Below are 21,445 nucleotides of genomic sequence, written 5' to 3'. Positions count from 1 at the left end.
ATAGTGCGGAGAGTCCATATCTCAGGACCTCCCATAGACAATGTATGGAACACATGCCGACCCTACTGCTCCATATAGTGCAGAGAGTCCATATCTCAGGACCACCCATAGACAATGTATGGAGCACATGCCGACCCTACTGCTCCATATAGAGTCCATATCTCAGGACCACCCATAGACAATGTATGGAGCACATGCCGACCCTACTGCTCCATATAGTGCGGAGAGTCCATATCTCAGGACCTCCTATAGACAATGCATGGAACACATGCCGACCCTACTGCTCCATATAGTGCGGAGAGTATATATCTCAGGACCTCCCATAGACAATGCATGGAACACATGCCGACCCTACTGCTCCATATAGTGCGGAGAGTCCATATCTCAGGACCACCCATAGACAATGTATGGAGCACATGCCGACCCTACTGCTCCATATAGTGCGGAGAGTCCATATCTCAGGACCTCCTATAGACAATGTATGGAGCACATGCCGACCCTACTGCTCCATATAGTGCGGAGAGTCCATATCTCAGGACCTCCCATAGACAATGTATGGAGCACATGCCGACCCTACTGCTCCATATAGTGCGGAGAGTCCATATCTCAGGACCACCCATAGACAATGTATGGAGCACATGCCGACCCTACTGCTCCATATAGTGCGGAGAGTCCATATCTCAGGACCTCCCATAGACAATGCATGGAACACATGCCGACCCTACTGCTCCATATAGTGCGGAGAGTCCATATCTCAGGACCTCCCATAGACAATGCATGGAACACATGCCGACCCTACTGCTCCATATAGTGCGGAGAGTCCATATCTCAGGACCACCCATAGACAATGTATGGAGCACATGCCGACCCTACTGCTCCATATAGTGCGGAGAGTCCATATCTCAGGACCACCCATAGACAATGCATGGAACACATGCCGACCCTACTGCTCCATATAGTGCGGAGAGTCCATATCTCAGGACCACCCATAGACAATGTATGGAGCACATGCCGACCCTACTGCTCCATATAGTGCGGAGAGTCCATATCTCAGGACCACCCATAGACAATGTATGGAGCACATGCCGACCCTACTGCTCCATATAGTGCGGAGAGTCCATATCTCAGGACCACCCATAGACAATGCATGGAACACATGCCGACCCTACTGCTCCATATAGTGCGGAGAGTCCATATCTCAGGACCACCCATAGACAATGTATGGAGCACATGCCGACCCTACTGCTCCATATAGTGCGGAGAGTCCATATCTCAGGACCACCCATAGACAATGTATGGAGCACATGCCGACCCTACTGCTCCATATAGTGCGGAGAGTCCATATCTCAGGACCACCCATAGACAATGTATGGAGCACATGCCGACCCTACTGCTCCATATAGTGCGGAGAGTCCATATCTCAGGACCTCCCATAGACAATGTATGGAGCACATGCCGACCCTACTGCTTCATATAGTGCGGAGAGTCCATATCTCAGGACCTTCCATAGACAATGTATGGAACACATGCCGACCCTACTGCTCCATATAGTGCGGAGAGTCCATATCTCAGGACCACCCATAGACAATGTATGGAGTGATCCTACACGGAACATCCGCAGAGCCGCAGGTTGGGGAAGACGATAGGGACTATCTATTTTTTCTGTGCTGTTTGCTACACATGAGGGGCCCAGGGTGACCAATGGGAAAGTGTGTCTGTCTTCGTTGTTGTGTGTGATGTCTGAACGCAACGTGTGAAACGTTACATTACTGGCAGCAACGTCATCGAACCCTTGAGATTCCTTGTGTGAGAACGGGAGCGAGGATGTGATAATGAAACACTTCCCTACCTGTATACCCTCCTGGAATCTCATATCTCTAACTCTCTCATATCTATATCTATATCTCATATCTTTCAATCATATATCTCTCTATCTCATAACTATTTATCTATCTTTGTATCTCGTATCTATCTCGTATCTATCTATTTATCTCATATCTATCTATCTATCTCATATCTATCTATCTATCTATCTATCTCATATCTATCTATCTATCTAATATCTATCTATCTCATATCTATCTATCTATCTCATATCTATCTATCTATCTCATAACTATCTATCTATCTATCTCGTATCTATCTATCTATCTAATATCTATCTATCTATATCATATCTATCATCTATCTCTCTATCTCATATCTATCTATCTCATATCTATCTATCTATCAACTATTCATCTCATATCTATCTATCTATCTCATATCTCTATCTCATATCTATCTATCTATCTCATATCTATCCATCTATCTATCTATCTCATATCTATCTATCTCATATCTATCTATCTCATATCTATCTATCTCATATCTATCTATCTCATATCTATCTATCTCATATCTATCTATCTATCTCATATCTATCTACCTCATATCTATCTCATATCTATCCATCTATCTATCTCATATCTATCTATCCATCCATCCATCCCATATCTATCTATGCACAAACGTAGTCAACTATGCTATTGTGTACGCCTAAAATATGTGTTGCGTGACTTTTTTTTTTTATAAAGTAAGTCAATAGGAAATAGATGGTATACAGCATCATCCCTTAATGTATATTTTTTTTTGTAAAAAAAAACTAGTATATTAACCAGGAATAGTTTAAACAGTATATTTGATTGACCCCAATAAACGCCATGCGACAAGTATTGCTTTTGTGCGGAGTACAGAAGCACTATAGGCCTCATGGTAGGTCCTAGATCGGACATAAAAATGTACCCGTTGCCCATAGCAACTAGCTTTCATTTTCACAGTGCTGTTTCAAAATGAAAGAAGAAATCTGATTGGTTGCTATGAGGAACTGCTATATATATAAATGAGGCACATCGCATAGCAACCAATCCTTATTGGTTGCTATGTCCTTATATCAAAATGAAAGAAGAAATCTGATTGGTTGCTATGGGAAACTGTCTTGTCTTGTGTGTCTGTGTGTATATATATATATATATATATATATATATGTATATGTATATATATTTGACAAGGGATATAAATATCTGGGTGAGGTTATGTCTCTCAGGATTGAATTATTAAACCGTATCGATCCTGAGGCCATTGTTTTCATTCAGCTTTATTGACTAAACTAACAGAGATCAATGAGGAGGCGGCGATGGCGTTTTGGTAGCCTTTGTCCTCATGATTTTCAATGAGGGTCATTTTAAGAGCACAGCTTTTATAGGGGCGGGGGGGGGGGGGGGGCTGGTACTCAGCTTTCCAAAATTTCCGTGAATAGCGAATCTGTCACCATATCCTATTAAATTGAGATTAGTTTACGCGTCAAATCTGGCGTTTGAAAAAGCTGGGTGTCAAAGCTTGTGAGAGATGCCACGGCAGCCATTTTGGCTTGTCCTTCATCATTTCAAAATAAACCTGAGGTGGTCGGGAAAGCCGAAAGCAGCCGAAGCGGAGAAGTTACGCAATTTACGTAACACCCATTGACTTTGACGGAACTAACGCAGATGTCTTGGCCGCGCGAGCTACGGTATTTAAAGGGGTATTCCAGGCCAAAACTTTTTTATATATATCAACTGGCTCCGGAAAGTTAAACAGATTTGTAAATTACTTCTATTAAAAAATCTTAATCCTTCCAATAGTTATTAGCTTCTGAAGTGGAGTTGTTGTTTTCTGTCTAACTGCTCTCTGATGACTCGCGTCCGGGGAGCTGTGCAGTTCCTATGGGGATATTGAGCAGTTAAGACAGAAAACTTCAGAAGCTAGTAACTATTGGAAGGATTAAGATTTTTTAATAGAAGTAATTTACAAATCTGTTTAATTTTCCGGAGCCAGTTGATATATATATATATATATATATATATATATATAAAAGGTTTTGCCTGGAATACCCCTTTAAGTATACTCTATATCTATGCCTCCCCTTAAAGTCAATGGGAATTACACGAATTGCGGAACTTCCCCACTCTGGTTGCTTTCAGCCAATTTAGGAGATATTAATATCCCTTTAGGCAGTGTTCCCCAAACTGTGGACCACCATGTGTTGCAAAACTACATCTCCCAGCATGCCCGGACAGCCAACGGCTGTCCGGGCATGCTGGGAGTTGTAGTTTTGCAATTTCTGGAGGTCCGCAATTTGGAGACCACTGCCTTTTAGCGGAAAGCTCCCAATATATTCCTTAAATGTATCCATAGGCCCCCATTCACCTGTCGAAACAGCATATACTGCGCAGTATACGTTTTTTTTTTTTAACAATATGTGTGATCCATATTTTCATACGGCCCGAACGTATACTTCCTAAAGTTGTCAGTGATTGCAGACTTACGCCGCCATACGTAACGATCACCCAGACCCAAGTAAAAAAAAAAAATGGGACAAAATTAATAAAAATCGTAAAAAAATAAGTAAAAAAAAATGGATATTTTTGTCTCACATCTGGCTGCACGTGAGAATACGATGGGACGGCCCGTTTCCTCCGCGCGGACAATTGCTTCCAAGTGCTGATATACGTCTTCCTCTGCTAATAACAATAACGCCCTGTACAGCTGAAGCGGAAGACGGCGAGGCGCGATGGACAGATGGTATAGAAATTACACAAGAGGCATAAAAATAGCAGGAAGAAATATCATTATAATACTCCCATGTTGTAGCCGCTCCGGGGGAACCCCCCCCCCCCCCCAAGTGTCGCTCTTCACGCAGAATACGCAGCACTTCATTTTGTAGATTTCGCCGCCGCTAATTAAAATGCTGACTTTTTCGGGAAAGTTCCTAGCGAGGTTTTCACACACTTCCTGACGTTGATGGGATCCAGGCCCGGTGGAGGATATAATGGCTGAACGTATTTAAAAGAGAGGAAGAAGTTCGATGGGGGTCGTACACATAGGTCGCCCCCCCCCCGGGGAGTCGTCAGGAAACACAATTCGGCTTATAGGCCGCTCAATAGCCAGTCGTTGATATGTAAAATAGCTGAAAGATACGGCAACTAAAGGACCTAATGGCGGATAATGAAAAGTGGCGCAATGGTTCGGCCTCCGCCGAGAGTTCGTCGTATTTGGGGAAACCATTACAACGCTAGTTTTGTCAATGCAATGGATGACATGTCGAAACCCGAAGGACACACCGTTATAGAAGTCAGTGGGGTCGGTCTGTTGGGCACGGCTGGTGACAGATCCGTCGAGGCTCGAAACGCGAATTACGAGGAAACGGACACGAAATTCACAATGCAGTAGGGAACGCCGCCTCATAGTGTCCCTTTTCCTTGTGCGTTCTTGTGCACTACTGGACGGACACAAGTTATGCTTTGGTTGTGGAAGTCAACAGGGACAAGCCCATATAATACTGCCAAATTGTATCTTCAGTAGAGTGACATTCAGTGCCAAAATTGTACCGCCATATTGTACATTGATAACAGTAACATACAGTGCAGAATAGTACTGGCATAGTGTTCCATTCATACAGTCATAGGCAGTACCGAAATAATATTGTACCTTCATGACAATGATATACGGTAGCCAAATAATGCTGCCATATTGTACCTTCATAACCATAGCATAGTGCCCAAATAATACTGTCATATTGTATCTTCAATATGGTGATATACAGTACCCAAATACTGCCATATTGTACTGACATTACCATGGTATATAGTACACAAATGATACTTCCATATTGTACTTATATTACCATGACATATAGTACACAAATAATACTGCCATATTGTACCTTCATTACCATAACATAGTGAGCAAATAATACTGCCATATTGTACCTTCATTACCATAACATAGTGAGCAAATAATACTGCCATATTGTACCTTCACTATCACAATATACAGTGCTCAAATATTACTGCCATATAGTACCTTCATTATTGTGATATACAGTGCCCAAATAATACTACCATATCGTACCTTCCTTACTGGGATATACAGTGCCCAAATAATACTACCATATCGTACCTTCCTTATTGTGATATACAGTGCCTAAATAATACTACCATATTGTACATTGATAACAGTAACATACAGTGCAGAATAGTGCTGGCATAGTGTACCTTAAATACAGTCATAGGCAGTACCTAAATAATATTGTACCTTCATGACAATGATGTACAGTAGCCAAATAATGCTGCCATATTGTACCTTCACAACCATAGCATAGTGCCCAAATAATGTTGCCATATTGTACCTTCATTACCAAAACATAGTGAGCAAATCATACTGCCATATTGTACCTTCACTATCACAATATACGGTGTGCAAATAATACTGCCATATAGTACTTTCATTATTGTGATATACAGTGCCCAAATAATACTGCCATATCGTACCTTCCTTATTGTGATATACAGTGCCCAAATAATACTGCCATATCGTACCTTCATAACATGCAGTATCCAAATACTGCTGTCAGATTGTGCCTTTGTAATAGTTCCATACAGTACCTAAATAATACTGCATTATTGTACCCTCATAACCGTGCAATACAGTGCACATAATATAGAGCAGAGCATCTACATGGTTAATGGTAATTCCTTTTATTGCCGACATAACATTGGCCATATAGTGATCATATAATAGGGCCATATGGTTTCCATATAATACATTCGTTTGTGCCATGAAGTCACGCTGATAATGGTCACGCTGAGGTGGTGATAGGGTTGCCAAAAAAATACCGCCCATACTAGTTTGCATAATTAAATATGCGTGACATCACAGGATACACATATGCGGGGGGAAATTGGGCCTTATACTGACCCCTATAACTTTTTTATTTTTATTTCCCCTTATACGGGGCCTGTATGAGGCTCATTTTTTGCGCCCCGATCTGTAGTTTTTAACAGGACCATTTTTGTTTCGATGTGACTTTTTAATCGCTTTTTTTAAATTAAATTTGGGAGTTGTAGTTAGTTACTAACTACAACTCCCAGCATGCCCTGATACAGTCTGTGGCTCAGCAGCTGCCCCAAACGGAAACTACAACTCCCAGCATGTTGGACTATATAGTAGTATATAGTATAGGTTAGTGTTTCACAACAAGGGGTGCCTCCAGCTGTTGCAAAACTACAACTCCCAGCATGTTGGACTATATAGTAGTATATAGTATAGGTCAGTGTTTCACAACAAGGGGTGCCTCCAGCTGTTGCAAAACTACAACTACCAGCATGTTGGACTATATAGTAGTAAATAGTATAGGTCAGTGTTTCCCAACCAGGGGTGCCTCCAGCTGTTGCAAAACTACAACTCCCAGCATGTTGGACTATATAGTAGTATATAGTATAGGTCACTGTTTCCCAACCAGGGGCGCCTCCAGCTGTTGCAAAACTACAACTACCAGCATGTTGGACTATATAGTAGTAAATAGTATAGGTCAGTGTTTTCCAACCAGGGGCGCCTCCAGCTGTTGCAAAACTACAACCCAGGCATGCTGGGAGTTGTAGTTTTGCAACAGCTATATGTCATGGGGGAACTCTTCTACATGAAGGGAAAGGGATGACCTATACTATACATGTGTTTCCTAACCAGGGTGCCTCCAGCTGTTTCAAAACTACAACTCCCATGCAAAACTACAACTCCGGGCATGCTGGGAGTTGTAGTTTTGCAACAGCTATACGTCATGGGGGAACTCTTCTACATAAAGGGGTTTTCAAAGGTGGAAAAACTCTCTTAGACTATTGTAATTCACATGAATAGAAGCGGCAGGTGACTCTTCATTGCATCGGTTCTGCTGCAACTAATGACGAGGTGAGGAGAAAACCCATTGTTATATCTCACTACAGGACTAGAGCCGCAACTAACAGCGTACGAGGCGTCTACTTCACACGTTACCTTAGATAGAAGTGGTTCTAGGATGAGTGACACCAAATGTGGAGTGGGAGATGGAGGATTGGTTGGATAAATACCGGCCACTGCATTGCCGGTACAGCAGTCCCACAAGTTACAATATTAATCGGTTCCAGGACGACCATTGTATGTTGAGACCATTGTATGTTGAGACCATAACTCTATGGAAACCTGGTAATTGATTCTGAAGTAGATAACTAATATAGATAAAGCAAATCCTTATATATAAAAGTAATAAAGATCTGATGGGAGCTGTAATCACTGTCTATGTAGAGGACCGGAGCTTCTTCAGGGTCCTGTACAGTACACAGTGTCCTAAAAAAGTAACATGGAGCCGCCCTCACCTGGTGCCCAAAGGAGCAGCTAACCCTGGTACAGGTAAAGAGTACAGACCATGTAATACCTCCCTGTACTGTAGGGGGCGCTACCAGACACCAGTCAGTACATGCACTTCAGTAATACAGGTAAAGAGTACAGAACATGTAATACCTCCCTGTACTGTAGGGGGCGCTACCAGACACCAGTCAGTACATGCACTTCAGTAAAACAGGTAAAGAGTAGTACAGAACATTTAATACCTCCCTGTACTGTAGGGGGCGCTACCAGACACCAGTCAGTGCATACACTTTAGTAATAAAGGTAAAGAGTACAGAACATGTAATACCTCCCTGTACTGTAGGGGGCGCTACCAGACACCAGTCAGTGCATACACTTCAGTAATACAGGTAAAGAGTACAGAACAAGTAATACCTCCCTGTACTGTAGGGGGCGCTACCAGACGCCAGTCAGTGCATACACTTCAGTAATACAGGTAAAGAGTACAGAACATGTAATACCTCCCTGTACTGTAGGGGGTGCTACCAGACACCAGTCAGTGCATACACTTCAGTAATACAGGTATTTTACCAGTGAATGCCGATTCTGATTGGTCGGTTCTTCCAGCCCTTGACACGTTTCGCAGATTCCATAGCATTGTATGTTGAGTCTGGTTTCAAGTTACACTGGTCCAGAAAAGACCATTGTATGTTGAAACTATTGTATGTTGAGGCCATTGTATGTCGAGGGATCACTGTATTTTTTTATATAAAAATAATGGCAGGGTGGCCAGAATACCGGTGAAATACCGGCCAGGTGGCAACCCTAGGTGGTGATACTATGGCCCATGCACCAGCGTAATTGCCCCCATAAAGATACAGAAAACTCATTGGTTGGTCAAAGGGTTAATAGGAGACACTTGAACTTGGGCCTACGACAAGCAGAGGGTGCTGGGTATGCCGGAGGTCTTAAAGTGACCCCATGGCGGAGGTTAAGCACACAGCTTCCAGTGACAAGCCTCTTTGAGACTCCCCTGGGGACAGAATTCCTTCTTTAAGTAGATTCCGAGCTGAGTCACGGCGCTGGTATTCTACATTCCTCTCTAAGACATTAAGTAACACTCCGCATTCCTGGACTCCAGAACTTTAGTCCTTTTTGGTGCCAAAGGCAGGAGAACTTCTGGAGGCTACAAACCTCTGGACGCCATTATAGTCCCACACTAAAATGGTCTATACACATCAGACTGCACGCGCATAAGATTAAGGCCCTGTTCACACTGTTCACAGGCAGAGCGGATCTTCATGGAAGGATGGAAACTTGATAGACGCCAAAGTAATGAGGTCCGGCGTGTCACTGCTGGTATTTGTAGTGTGACAGATCTGACCGACCGCGGTGGCTTCTGTTGTAAACACATATATATATGAACAGAGCCTAAAACCTGCAATAACAACCCTCAACAGCCTAATACTGCCCTGTACTGATCCTGAGTTATATCCTGTATTATACTCCAGAGCTGCACTCACTATTCTGCTGGTGAGGTCACTGTGTACATACATTACATTACTGATCCTGTACTGATCCTTAGTTATATCCTGTATTATACTCCAGAGCTGTACTCACTATTCTGCTGGTGAGGTCACTGTGTACATACATTATATTACTTATCCTGTACTGATCCTGAGTTATATCCTGTATTATACTCCAGAGCTGCACTCACTATTCTGCTGGTGAGGTCACTGTGTACATACATTACATTACTTATCCTGTACTGATCCTGAGTTATATCCTGTATTATACTCCAGAGCTGCACTCACTATTCTGCTGGTGGGGTCACTGTGTACATACATTACATTACTTATCCTGTACTGATCCTGAGTTATATCCTGTATTATACTCCAGAGCTGCACTCACTATTCTGCTGGTGAGGTCACTGTGTACATACATTATATTACTGATCCTGTACTGATCCTGAGTTATATCCTGTATTATACTCCAGAGCTGTACTCACTATTCTGCTGGTGGGGTCTCTGTGTACATACATTACATTACTTATCCTGTACTGATCCTGAGTTATATCCTGTATTATACTCCAGAGCTGTACTCACTATTCTGCTGGTGAGGTCACTGTGTACATACATTACATTACTTATCCTGTACTGATCCTGAGTCATATCCTGTATTATACTCCAGAGCTGCACTCACTATTCTGCTGGTGAGGTCACTGTGTACATACATTATATTACTGATCCTGTACTGATCCTGAGTTATATCCTGTATTATACCCCAGAGCTGTACTCACTATTCTGCTGGTGGAGTCACTGTATACATACATTACATTACTTATCCTGTACTGATCCTGAGTTATATCCTGTATTATACTCCAGAGCTGTACTCACTATTCTGCTGGTGAGGTCACTGTGTACATACATTATATTACTTATCCTGTACTGATCCTGAGTTATATCCTGTATTATACTCCAGAGCTGCACTCACTATTCTGCTGGTGAGGTCACTGTGTACATACATTACATTACTGATCCTGTACTGATCCTTAGTTATATCCTGTATTATACTCCAGAGCTGTACTCACTATTCTGCTGGTGAGGTCACTGTGTACATACATTATATTACTGATCCTGTACTGATCCTGAGTTATATCCTGTATTATACTCCAGAGCTGTACTCACTATTCTGCTGGTGGGGTCACTGTGTACATACATTACATTACTTATCCTGTACTGATCCTGAGTTATATCCTGTATTATACTCCAGAGCTGCACTCACTATTCTGCTGGTGAGGTCACTGTGTACATACATTATATTACTGATCCTGTACTGATCCTGAGTTATATCCTGTATTATACTCCAGAGCTGTACTCACTATTCTGCTGGTGGGGTCTCTGTGTACATACATTACATTACTTATCCTGTACTGATCCTGAGTTATATCCTGTATTATACTCCAGAGCTGTACTCACTATTCTGCTGGTGAGGTCACTGTATACATACATTACATTACTTATCCTGTACTGATCCTGAGTTATATCCTGTATTATACTCCAGAGCTGTACTCACTATTCTGCTGGTGAGGTCACTGTGTACATACATTATATTACTTATCCTGTACTGATCCTGAGTTATATCCTGTATTATACTCCAGAGCTGCACTCACTATTCTGCTGGTGAGGTCACTGTGTACATACATTATATTACTGATCCTGTACTGATCCTGAGTTATATCCTGTATTATACTCCAGAGCTGTACTCACTATTCTGCTGGTGGGGTCACTGTGTACATGCATTACATTACTTATCCTGTACTGATCCTGAGTTATATCCTGTATTATACTCCAGAGCTGTACTCACTATTCTGCTGGTGAGATCACTGTGTACATACATTACATTACTTATCCTGTACTGATCCTGAGTTATATCCTGTATTATACTCCAGAGCTGTACTCACTATTCTGCTGGTGAGGTCACTGTGTACATACATTACATTACTTATCCTGTACTGATCCTGAGTTATATCCTGTATTATACTCCAGAGCTGTACTCACTATTCTGCTGGTGAGGTCACTGTGTACATTACATTACTTATCCTGTACTGATCCTGAGTTATATCCTGTATTATACCCCAGAGCTGTACTCACTATTCTGCTGGTGAGGTCACTGTGTACATACATTACATTACTTATCCTGTACTGATCCTGAGTTATATCCTGTATTATACTCCGGAGCTGTACTCACTATTCTGCTGGTGAGGTCACTGTGTACATACATTACATTACTTATCCTGTACTGATCCTGAGTTATATCCTGTATTATACTCCAGAGCTGTACTCACTATTCTGCTGGTGGGGTCACTGTGTACATACATTACATTACTTATCCTGTACTGATCCTGAGTTATATCCTGTATTATACTCCAGAGCTGTACTCACTATTCTGCTGGTGAGGTCACTGTGTATATACATTACATTACTGATCCTGTACTGATCCTGAGTTATATCCTGTATTATACTCCAGAGCTGCACTCACTATTCTGCTGGTGAGGTCACTGTGTACATACATTACATTACTTATCCTGTACTGATCCTGAGTTATATCCTGTATTATACCCCAGAGCTGCACTCACTATTCTGCTGGTGGAGTCACTGGGGGAGATTAATCAAAAGCTGTCCAGCGGAAAAGTTGCCCAGTTGCCCATAGCAACCAATCAGATCGTTTCTTTCATTTCTCAGAGGCCTTTTCAAAAATGAAAGAAGTGATCTGATTGGTTGCTATGGGCAACTGGGCAACTTTTCCTTTGGAGTTTTTTGATAAATCTCCCCCAGTGGTGTACATATGTGGTGGCGGGGTGTGATGAGGGCAAATGTTGTTACCCTGGGGGCAGATGGCATTAACCCCTTGTATTCGTGACGCCAGGGCATGGCGTTATGACAGGACAGCAGGAGCACGGGGTAACGCCTCCCGTACTGGGCCACCACACATACATGACACTACTTATCCTGCACATTTGGGTATCAGGCCTCCGCCTTAGTTATAGTTTATTTTGAGCCTTTGGGGTCACTTCCTTTTCGGAGGAGTAATTCGTACATCAGATAAGGTGCGGCTGCCTTTGTGTGGAGATCTGGGTGGACCCCGCAGGCGGACATGTACATTGGTGGTCTCATGTATTATATGTCGTCCTAGTGATTAATGACGTCCGCCCGGCCCATAGAGTCCATTATAGGGCGGGACAGGAGGTCACAGGAATAAATCAAATTAAAGAATAGGCCCCTCTCTATTCTCTGTTCAACCCTATTATTCCAAGGACCTACATCTCAGAACTAAGATCCCAATACCAAGATCCCAGGACTAAGAACACAATACTCTAAGGAAGTGTTTACCAACCAGTGTGCCTCCAGCTGTTGCAAAGCTACAACTCCCAGCATGCCCGGACAGCCTTCGGCTGTCCGGGCATGCTGGAAGTTGTAGTTTTGCAACACCTGGAGGCACACTGGTTGTGAAACACTTCTCTAAGGAATACTTAAAGGGGTACTCCGGTGAAAACCTTTTTTCTTTTAAATCAACTGGTGGCAGAAAGTTAACCATATTTTTAATTTACTTCTGTTAAAAAATCTTAATCCTTCCAGTACTTATTAGCTGCTGAATGCTACCGAGGAAATTCTTTTCTTTTTGGAACACTGATGACATCACGAGCACAGTGCTCTCTGCTGACATCTCTGTCCATTTTAGTAGCCGGGCATAGCAGATGTATGCTAAGGGCAGCATGGTGGCTCAGTGGTTAGCACTGCTGCCTTGCAGTGCTGGGGACTTGGGTTCAAATCCCACTAAGGACAACAATAAATAAAGTGTTATTATTATTATAATAACGTCAGCAGAGAGAACTGTGGTCGTGATGTCATTAGAGAGCATTCCAAAAAGAAAAGAATAGAAGTAATTTACAAATATGTTTAACTTTCTGCCACCAGTTGATTTAAAAGAAAAAAGGTTTTCAGCGGAGTACCCCTTTAAAGGGGTTATCCAGGAAAAAACTTTTATATTATTTATATATGTATATATATATATATATATATATATATATATATATATATATATAAACTGGCTCCAGAAAGTTAAACAGCTTTGTAAATTACTTCTATTAAAAAATCTTAATCCTTTCAGTACTTATGAGCTTCTGAAGTTAAGGTTGTTCTTTTCTGTCTAAATCCTCTCTGATGACACCTGTCTCGGGAAACGCCCAGTTTAGAAGAGGTTTGCTATGGGGATTTGCTTCTAAACTGGGCAGTTCCCGAGACAGGTGTCATCAGAGAGCACTTAGACAGAAAAGAAGCTCATAAGTACTGAAAGGATTAAGATTTTTTTAATAGAAGTAATTTACAAATCCGTTTAACTTTCTGGAGCCAGTTGATATAAAAAAAAAATAAAAGTATTTTCCTGGATAACCCCTTTAAAGCCTGGAATAAGTAATGTATGTACACAGTGACCTCACCAGCAGAATAGCGAGTACAGCTCTGGAGTATAATACAGGATATAACTCAGGATCAGTACAGGATAAGTAATGTAATGTATGTACACAGTGACCTCACCAGCAGAATAGTGAGTACAGCTCTGAGGTATAATACAGGATATAACTCAGGATCAGTACAGGATAAGTAATGTAATGTATGTACACAGTGACCTCACCAGCAGAATACTGAGTACAGCTCTGGAGTATAATACAGGATATAACTCAGGATCAGTACAGGATAAGTAATGTAATGTATGTACACAGTGACCTCACCAGCAGAATAGTGAGTACAGCTCTGGAGTATAATACAGGATATAACTCAGGATCAGTACAGGATAAGTAATGTAATGTATGTACACAGTGACCTCACCAGCAGAATACTGAGTACAGCTCTGGAGTATAATACAGGATATAACTCAGGATCAGTACAGGATAAGTAATGTAATGTATGTACACAGTGACCTCACCAGCAGAATAGTGAGTACAGCTCTGGAGTATAATACAGGATATAACTCAGGATCAGTACAGGATAAGTAATGTAATGTATGTACACAGTGACCTCACCAGCAGAATAGCGAGTACAGCTCTGGAGTATAATACAGGATATAACTCAGGATCAGTACAGGATAAGTAATGTAATGTATGTACACAGTGACCTCACCAGCAGAATAGCGAGTACAGCTCTGGAGTATAATACAGAATATAACTCAGGATCAGTACAGGATAAGTAATGTAATGTATGTGCACAGTGACCTCACCAGCAGAATAGTGAGTACAGCTCTGGAGTATAATACAGGATATAACTCAGGATCAGTACAGGATAAGTAATGTAATGTATGTACACAATGACCTCACCAGCAGAATAGTGAGTACAGCTCTGGAGTATAATACACGATATAACTCAGGATCAGTACAGGATAAGTAATGTAATGTATGTACACAGTGACCCCACCAGCAGAATAGTGAGTACAGCTCTGGAGTATAATACACGATATAACTCAGGATCAGTACAGGATAAGTAATATAATGTATGTACACAGTGAGCTCACCAGCAGAATAGTGAGTACAGCTCTGGAGTATAATACAGGATATAACTCAGGATCAGTACAGGATAAGTAATGTAATGTATGTACACAGTGACCTCACCAGCAGAATAGTGAGTACAGCTCTGGAGTATAATACAGGATATAACTCAGGATCAGGACAGGATAAGTAATGTAATGTATGTACACAGTGACCTCACCAGCAGAATAGTGAGTACAGCTCTGGAGTATAATACAGGATATAACTCAGGATCAGTACAGGATAAGTAATGTAATGTATGTACACAGTGACCTCACCAGCAGAATAGTGAGTACAGCTCTGGAGTATAATACAGGATATAACTCAGGATCAGTACAGGATAAGTAATGTAATGTATGTACACAGTGACCTCACCAGCAGAATAGTGAGTGCCGCTCTGGAGTATAATACAGGATATAACTCAGGATCAGTACAGGATAAGTAATGTAATGTATGTACACAGTGACCTCACCAGCAGAATAGTGAGTACAGCTCTGGAGTATAATGCAGGATATAACTCAGGATCAGTACAGGATAAGTAATGTAATGTATGTACACAGTGACCTCACCAGCAGAATAGTGAGTACAGCTCTGGAGTATAATACAGGATATTGGCAGCCACATTTGGTGTCACTCATCCTAGAACCACTTCTATCTAAGGTAACGTGTGAAGTAGACGCCTCGTACGCTGTTAGTTGCGGCTCTAGTCCTGTAGTGAGATATAACAATGGGTTTTCTCCTCACTCGTCATTAGTTGCAGCAGAACCGATGCAGTGAAGAGTCACCTGCCGCCTCTATTCATGTGAATTACAATAGTCTAAGAGAGTTTTTCCACCTCTGACAACCCCTTTATGTAGAAGAGTTCCCCCATGACGTATAGCTGTTGTAAAACTACAGCTCCCAGCATGCCCGGACAGCCGCTGGCTGTCCGGACATGCTGGGAGTTGTAGTTTTGCAACAGCTGGAGGCACCCTGGTTGGGAAACACTCATGTATAGTATAGGCCTGTCCATAACGTTGCAAAACTACCACTCCCAGCATGCTCTGACAGTCATTGGCCGTCCATGCTGGAAGTTGTAGTTGTTGAATATCTGGTTTTGATACCTCTCTCTGTGAAGAGTCCATCCCACATGGTCACTAGTGAAAGCTGTTGTTGTGTTTTTTTTTGGGGGGGGGGGGGGGGGGGGGGGCTCTCTTCTCTTTATTATGGAGCTTGTTGTGATGGCAACGTGCGAAACAAAACGGAGGGATTTTTTGTGTTAATGGGTTTTGTTAAGAGAACCTGCGGGAACTGGGTGATGTCAGGGGACGAGTCAGTGCCTTTGTGGTGGCCCAGGGCGGGAGGTGTTACCCCGTGCTGCCCCTAGGGTAACAACATCTGCCCTCATCACACCCCGTTACCACACCAAAATGTTCTTCACAGTCCGAACGGAGCCTTATGTAAGCGAGAAGTGCAGACTCCACTCTATCCTCACTGCAGGGAGGGGTTACTGCTCGCCCCCCTCGCCCCGTGTAAAGAAAAAAGATGGAGATCTTATTAGTACTGGCTGAGTACCCGGCATTCCCCGGTCTTCCTACCCAATCCTTGTGGGAGAGGAAAAGCAATTATGATGCTCTAGTCCTCATATCCAGACATCATATCCCAATCTCATATCCAGACATCATATCCCAATCTCATATCCCGTTCTCATATCCAGACATCATATCCCGTCTTCATGTCCCGTCCTTATATCCAGACATCATATCCCGTCTTCATGTCCTGTCCTTATATCCAGACATCATATCCCAATCTCATATCCAGACATCATATCCCAATCTCATATCCTGTCCTCATATCCAGACATCATATCTCGTCTTCATGTCCCGTCCTTATATCCAGACATCATATCCCAATCTCATATCCAGACATCATATCCCAATCTCATATCCTGTCCTCATATCCAGACATCATATCTCGTCTTCATGTCCCGTCCTCCTATCCAGACATCATATCTCATTCTCATATCTCGTCCTCATTTCCAGACATCATATCTCATCCTCATATCTCATCCTCATATCCCGTCCTTATATCCAGACATCATATCTCATCCTCATATCCTGTTCTCATATCCGATCCTCATATCTAGACATCATATTTTGTCCTCATATCCCGACCTCATATCCCATCCTCATATTCCGTCCTCACATCCCGACCTCATATCCCGACCTCATATCCCATCCTCATATTCCGTCCTCATATCCCGACCTCATATCCCATCCTCATATTCCGTCCTCACATCCCGACCTCACATCCCGACCTCATATCCCGACCTCATATCCCATCCTCATATTCCGTCCTCATATCCCGACCTCATATCCCATCCTCATATTCCGTCCTCACATCCCGACCTCATATCCCGACCTCATATCCCATCCTCATAGTTATCCTCAATCACCTCAGATCAAGCTGGACTTGGGGCACTTATAGATGTTCACGGGCTGAGCCATAGGGTTACAGACCCCACAATTTTTTTCTGAAGTTGATTGGTTTGCCATCTTTTCTCATTGTTCACCCCAAATAGTTCATATTTCCGGTCCACTTGTATCCCAAAACCATAGGGAAGATACTGGACCTGAACTCATGGGCTCCCAATCCTGCTCGGCCTAGACAGTCCTGAAGGGTAATGTATATTTTGCCCACATGACGCTCTTTTTCCCTGACTTTTTAGGAGTTGTGTAGCTTTTTCTTGTACCTTTCCCGGATGACTTTTCGTGCGGCGGAGTCGTTCTTCTCTTTAATCATTACATCAGCTGCCAGACCAATTATATATGTGAGAACTCCGGCCATCTCGGGGATTCCATTTCCTTCTTGGTTTAAAATAAAAATCGAGACGTCTTATCACTTGGCTTCCTAAAGCTCCTCCAGCCGACAGATGTGTTGTCACCGCGTCCCCGAGGCCCCCGAGGCCTGATTGGTGAGAATTAGTCAGAACTCACGGCTACGAGATGGGGAGGAGGGGGGGCACTATACACAGACAGAAATATATATCCACCTCATGATAGACTGTATACTATGGTGTGCCCGCAGCGGGCCCGTTCACCTCAGGGGCCACACTCAGTCTACGCTCAATGACATTGGGTCCAGTAAAGTGAATGGATTCGCCACAATATTTGTCTTTTTGGAGATATTCCAATATATAAACCAGTGCAGTATAGAAGAGTGTTGGGTCGGTGATCACTTCTCCCTCCATCACCCTGTCGCCCCTCGGCCTTTCCTCCATATCTCTGTGACCCTATGACCCCTCCCTCACTGTCCACCATCACCCCCTCACCATTCTATCCTCCATCGCCCTCCACCTTATAACTGATATAGCACCACGCTGTTTTTCCTCCTTCCATCGCCCCGTCACCCATTTCCCTTTCTCCCTTCACCCTTCTTTTTTCTATCGCCCTCTAGTTTTCTTCTCTCACCATATTCCTCACCTTCCATCACTATCACACTTTTCTTCTCTTTATCCCTTCGCCCTTCTTTTTCCACCTTCTCTCTATCGCCCCCTAGAGTTTTCTTCTTTCACCCCATTACACTCCTTTTAATGCTCTATCACCCTATTACTTCCCTCTCTTCGCCCTTCTCTCCTTTACCCTTAGTTTTCTTCTCTCATCCCATTACTCGCCTTCCATCGCCCCATCACCCTTTTCTCTTCCTCCCCATTCCTTCTCTCGCATATTCCATCACCCTATCACCCTATACTCCCCATCCTTTCACCCTCCTTCTCTCTTTCACCCTCTATTTTTTTCCTCTCACCCCATTCCTCTCCCTCCATCGCCCTATCACACTCTTCTCCCCATCTCTTCGCCCTCCTTCCCTTTATCGCCCCCTAGTTTTCTTCTCTCACCCCATAACTCTCCTCCCATAACCCTTTTCTCCCCATCACTTTAACCTCCTTCTCTCTATCACCCCATTGTTTCCTTTTCTCACCCCATTACTCTTCCTTCATTGCCCCATTACTCTTTACTCCCTATATATTCACCCTCCTTCTCCCTATCGCCCTCTAGTTTTCTTGTCTCGCCCCATTACTCTCCTTCCATCACCCTTTCCTCCCCATCCCTTCACGCTCCTTCTCTCTATCGCCCTCTAGTTTTCTTGTCTCGCCCCATTACTCTCCTTCCATCACCCTTTCCTTCCCATCCCTTCACCCTTCTTCTCCCTATCACCCTCTAGTTTTCTTGTCTCGCCCCATTACTCTCCTTCCATCACCCTTTCCTTCCCATCCCTTTGCCCTCCTCTCTATTGCCCTCTAGTTTTCTTTTCTTGCCCCATTACTCTCCTTCCATCACCCTTTCCTTCCCATCCCTTCGCCCTCCTCTCTATCGCCCTCTAGTTTTCTTTTCTCGCCCCATTACTCTCCTTCCATCACCCTTTCCTTCCCATCCCTTTGCCCTCCTCTCTATTGCCCTCTAGTTTTCTTTTCTTGCCCCATTACTCTCCTTCCATCACCCTTTCCTTCCCATCCCTTCGCCCTCCTCTCTATCGCCCTCTAGTTTTCTTGTCTCGCCCCATTACTCTCCTTCCATCACCCTTTCCTCCTCATCCCTTCACCCTCCTTCTCCCTATTGCCTCCCAGTTTTCTTTTCTCGCCCCATTATTCTCCACCCATCACCCTTTCCACCCCATCCCTTCGCCCTCCTCTCTATCGCCCTCTAGTAGGCAGTGTTCACACAGAGATGTAGAAGATTCAGTGTAGAATGTGACTATTTTTGTGTCTATAATCCAGCGTTTTCCAACCAGGGTGCCTCCAGCTGTTGCAAAACTACAACTCCCAGCATGCCCGGACAGCCGAAGGCTGTCCGGGCATGCTGGGAGTTGTAGTTTTGCAACAGCTGGAGGCACCCTGTTCGGCTGTCCGGGCATGCTGGAAGTTGTACTTTTGCAACAGCTGGAGGCACCCTGTTCAGCTGTCCGGGCATGCTGGGAGTTGTAGTTTTGCAACAGCTGGAGGCACCCTGGTTGGGAATTACTGCTATAATCTGTATCATAAACCATGTGCTGCAGATCATAGACATTATATGAGATTTCTGACACAGAATATGAGACAGTAACAGTGTGAACGCGGCCTTACTGCAGTTCTCTATGTACATGTTCTCCCCTCTTCTATTACACTTTCCCCTCTATAACTCTCTCGCCCTCTCTCTCGCCCTCTCGCCCCACTATTTCTCTCATTCCCTGATTCCTGAACTTTCCATGTGACACACCCTCCGCACACCAGAGCAGGGGGGCTCGCCAAAAGTCTTAAAGGAACATTACACCGGAATTCGGAGGGGCCCCCGATACATGAACCAGGAGAGTTGGTGGTTTTACCTACATAGTGGTATGCTGAGAGTTGTAGTCCCACAACAGCAGGGACGCAGCAGGTCACAGACCCCCACTCTATTACAATCTATTAACACCCTAAATGTGGTGCAGAATAATAGTGACCCGGGGGCCACCATAGACCACCAGAGCACCTGTCATCCCGTCATCTGTTCTCAGCATTAACCTCAGCTGTTCCCGAGTATTTATACCGAACCCACCGCATCCTATAGAAACCAGATCTACAGATCAACCATAATACTGGGACCAGATTATACTCCAGAGCTGTACTCACTATTCTGCTGGTGAGGTCACTGTGTACATACATTACATTACTTATCCTGTACTGATCCTGAGTTATATCCTGTATTATACTCCAGAGCTGTACTCACTATTCTGCTGGTGAGGTCACTGTGTACATACATTACATTACTTATCCTGTACTGATCCTGAGTTATATCCTGTATTATACTCCAGAGCTGTACTCACTATTCTGCTGGTGAGGTCACTGTGTACATACATTACATTACTTATCCTGTACTGATCCTGAGTTATATCCTGTATTATACTCCAGAGCTGTACTCACTATTCTGCTGGTGAGGTCACTGTGTACATACATTACATTACTGATCCTGTACTGATCCTGAGTTATATCCTGTATTATACCCCAGAGCTGTACTCACTATTCTGCTGGTGAGGTCACTATGTACATACATTACATTACTTATCCTGTACTGATCCTGAGTTATATCCTGTATTATACTCCAGAGCTGTACTCACTATTCTGCTGGTGAGGTCACTGTGTACATACATTACATTACTTATCCTGTACTGATCCTGAGTTATATTCTGTATTATACTGCA

At 43.3% G+C, this 21,445-nt stretch overlaps 2 protein-coding genes across 6 annotated transcripts in view; one reads left to right on the top strand and one right to left on the bottom strand.

Moving 5' to 3' along the window:
- SYN3 (synapsin III) overlaps positions 1 to 21,445 on the top strand; it is a 301,143-nt gene that overhangs the window by 187,564 nt on the left and 92,134 nt on the right. The window lies entirely within an intron of this gene.
- The window catches only part of TIMP3 (TIMP metallopeptidase inhibitor 3), a 57,116-nt gene that overhangs the window by 31,530 nt on the left and 4,141 nt on the right, over positions 1 to 21,445 (bottom strand). The window contains exon 1 of one of the 2 annotated variants that reach the window (XM_056517693.1): positions 12,314 to 12,356. The exons of the other annotated variant lie outside the window; for it this stretch is intronic. Coding sequence (XP_056373668.1) covers position 12,314 — 1 coding nt within the window. The 5' untranslated portion in view covers positions 12,315 to 12,356. Of the gene's footprint in view, positions 1 to 12,313; positions 12,357 to 21,445 lie in introns of those variants that run through there. 2 annotated transcript variants of the gene reach the window in all.

This window comes from Hyla sarda, chromosome 4 (genome assembly GCF_029499605.1).
Source record: "Hyla sarda isolate aHylSar1 chromosome 4, aHylSar1.hap1, whole genome shotgun sequence".
Lineage (NCBI taxonomy): Eukaryota > Metazoa > Chordata > Amphibia > Anura > Hylidae > Hyla > Hyla sarda.
This window is presented reverse-complemented; position numbering and strand designations above follow the sequence as displayed.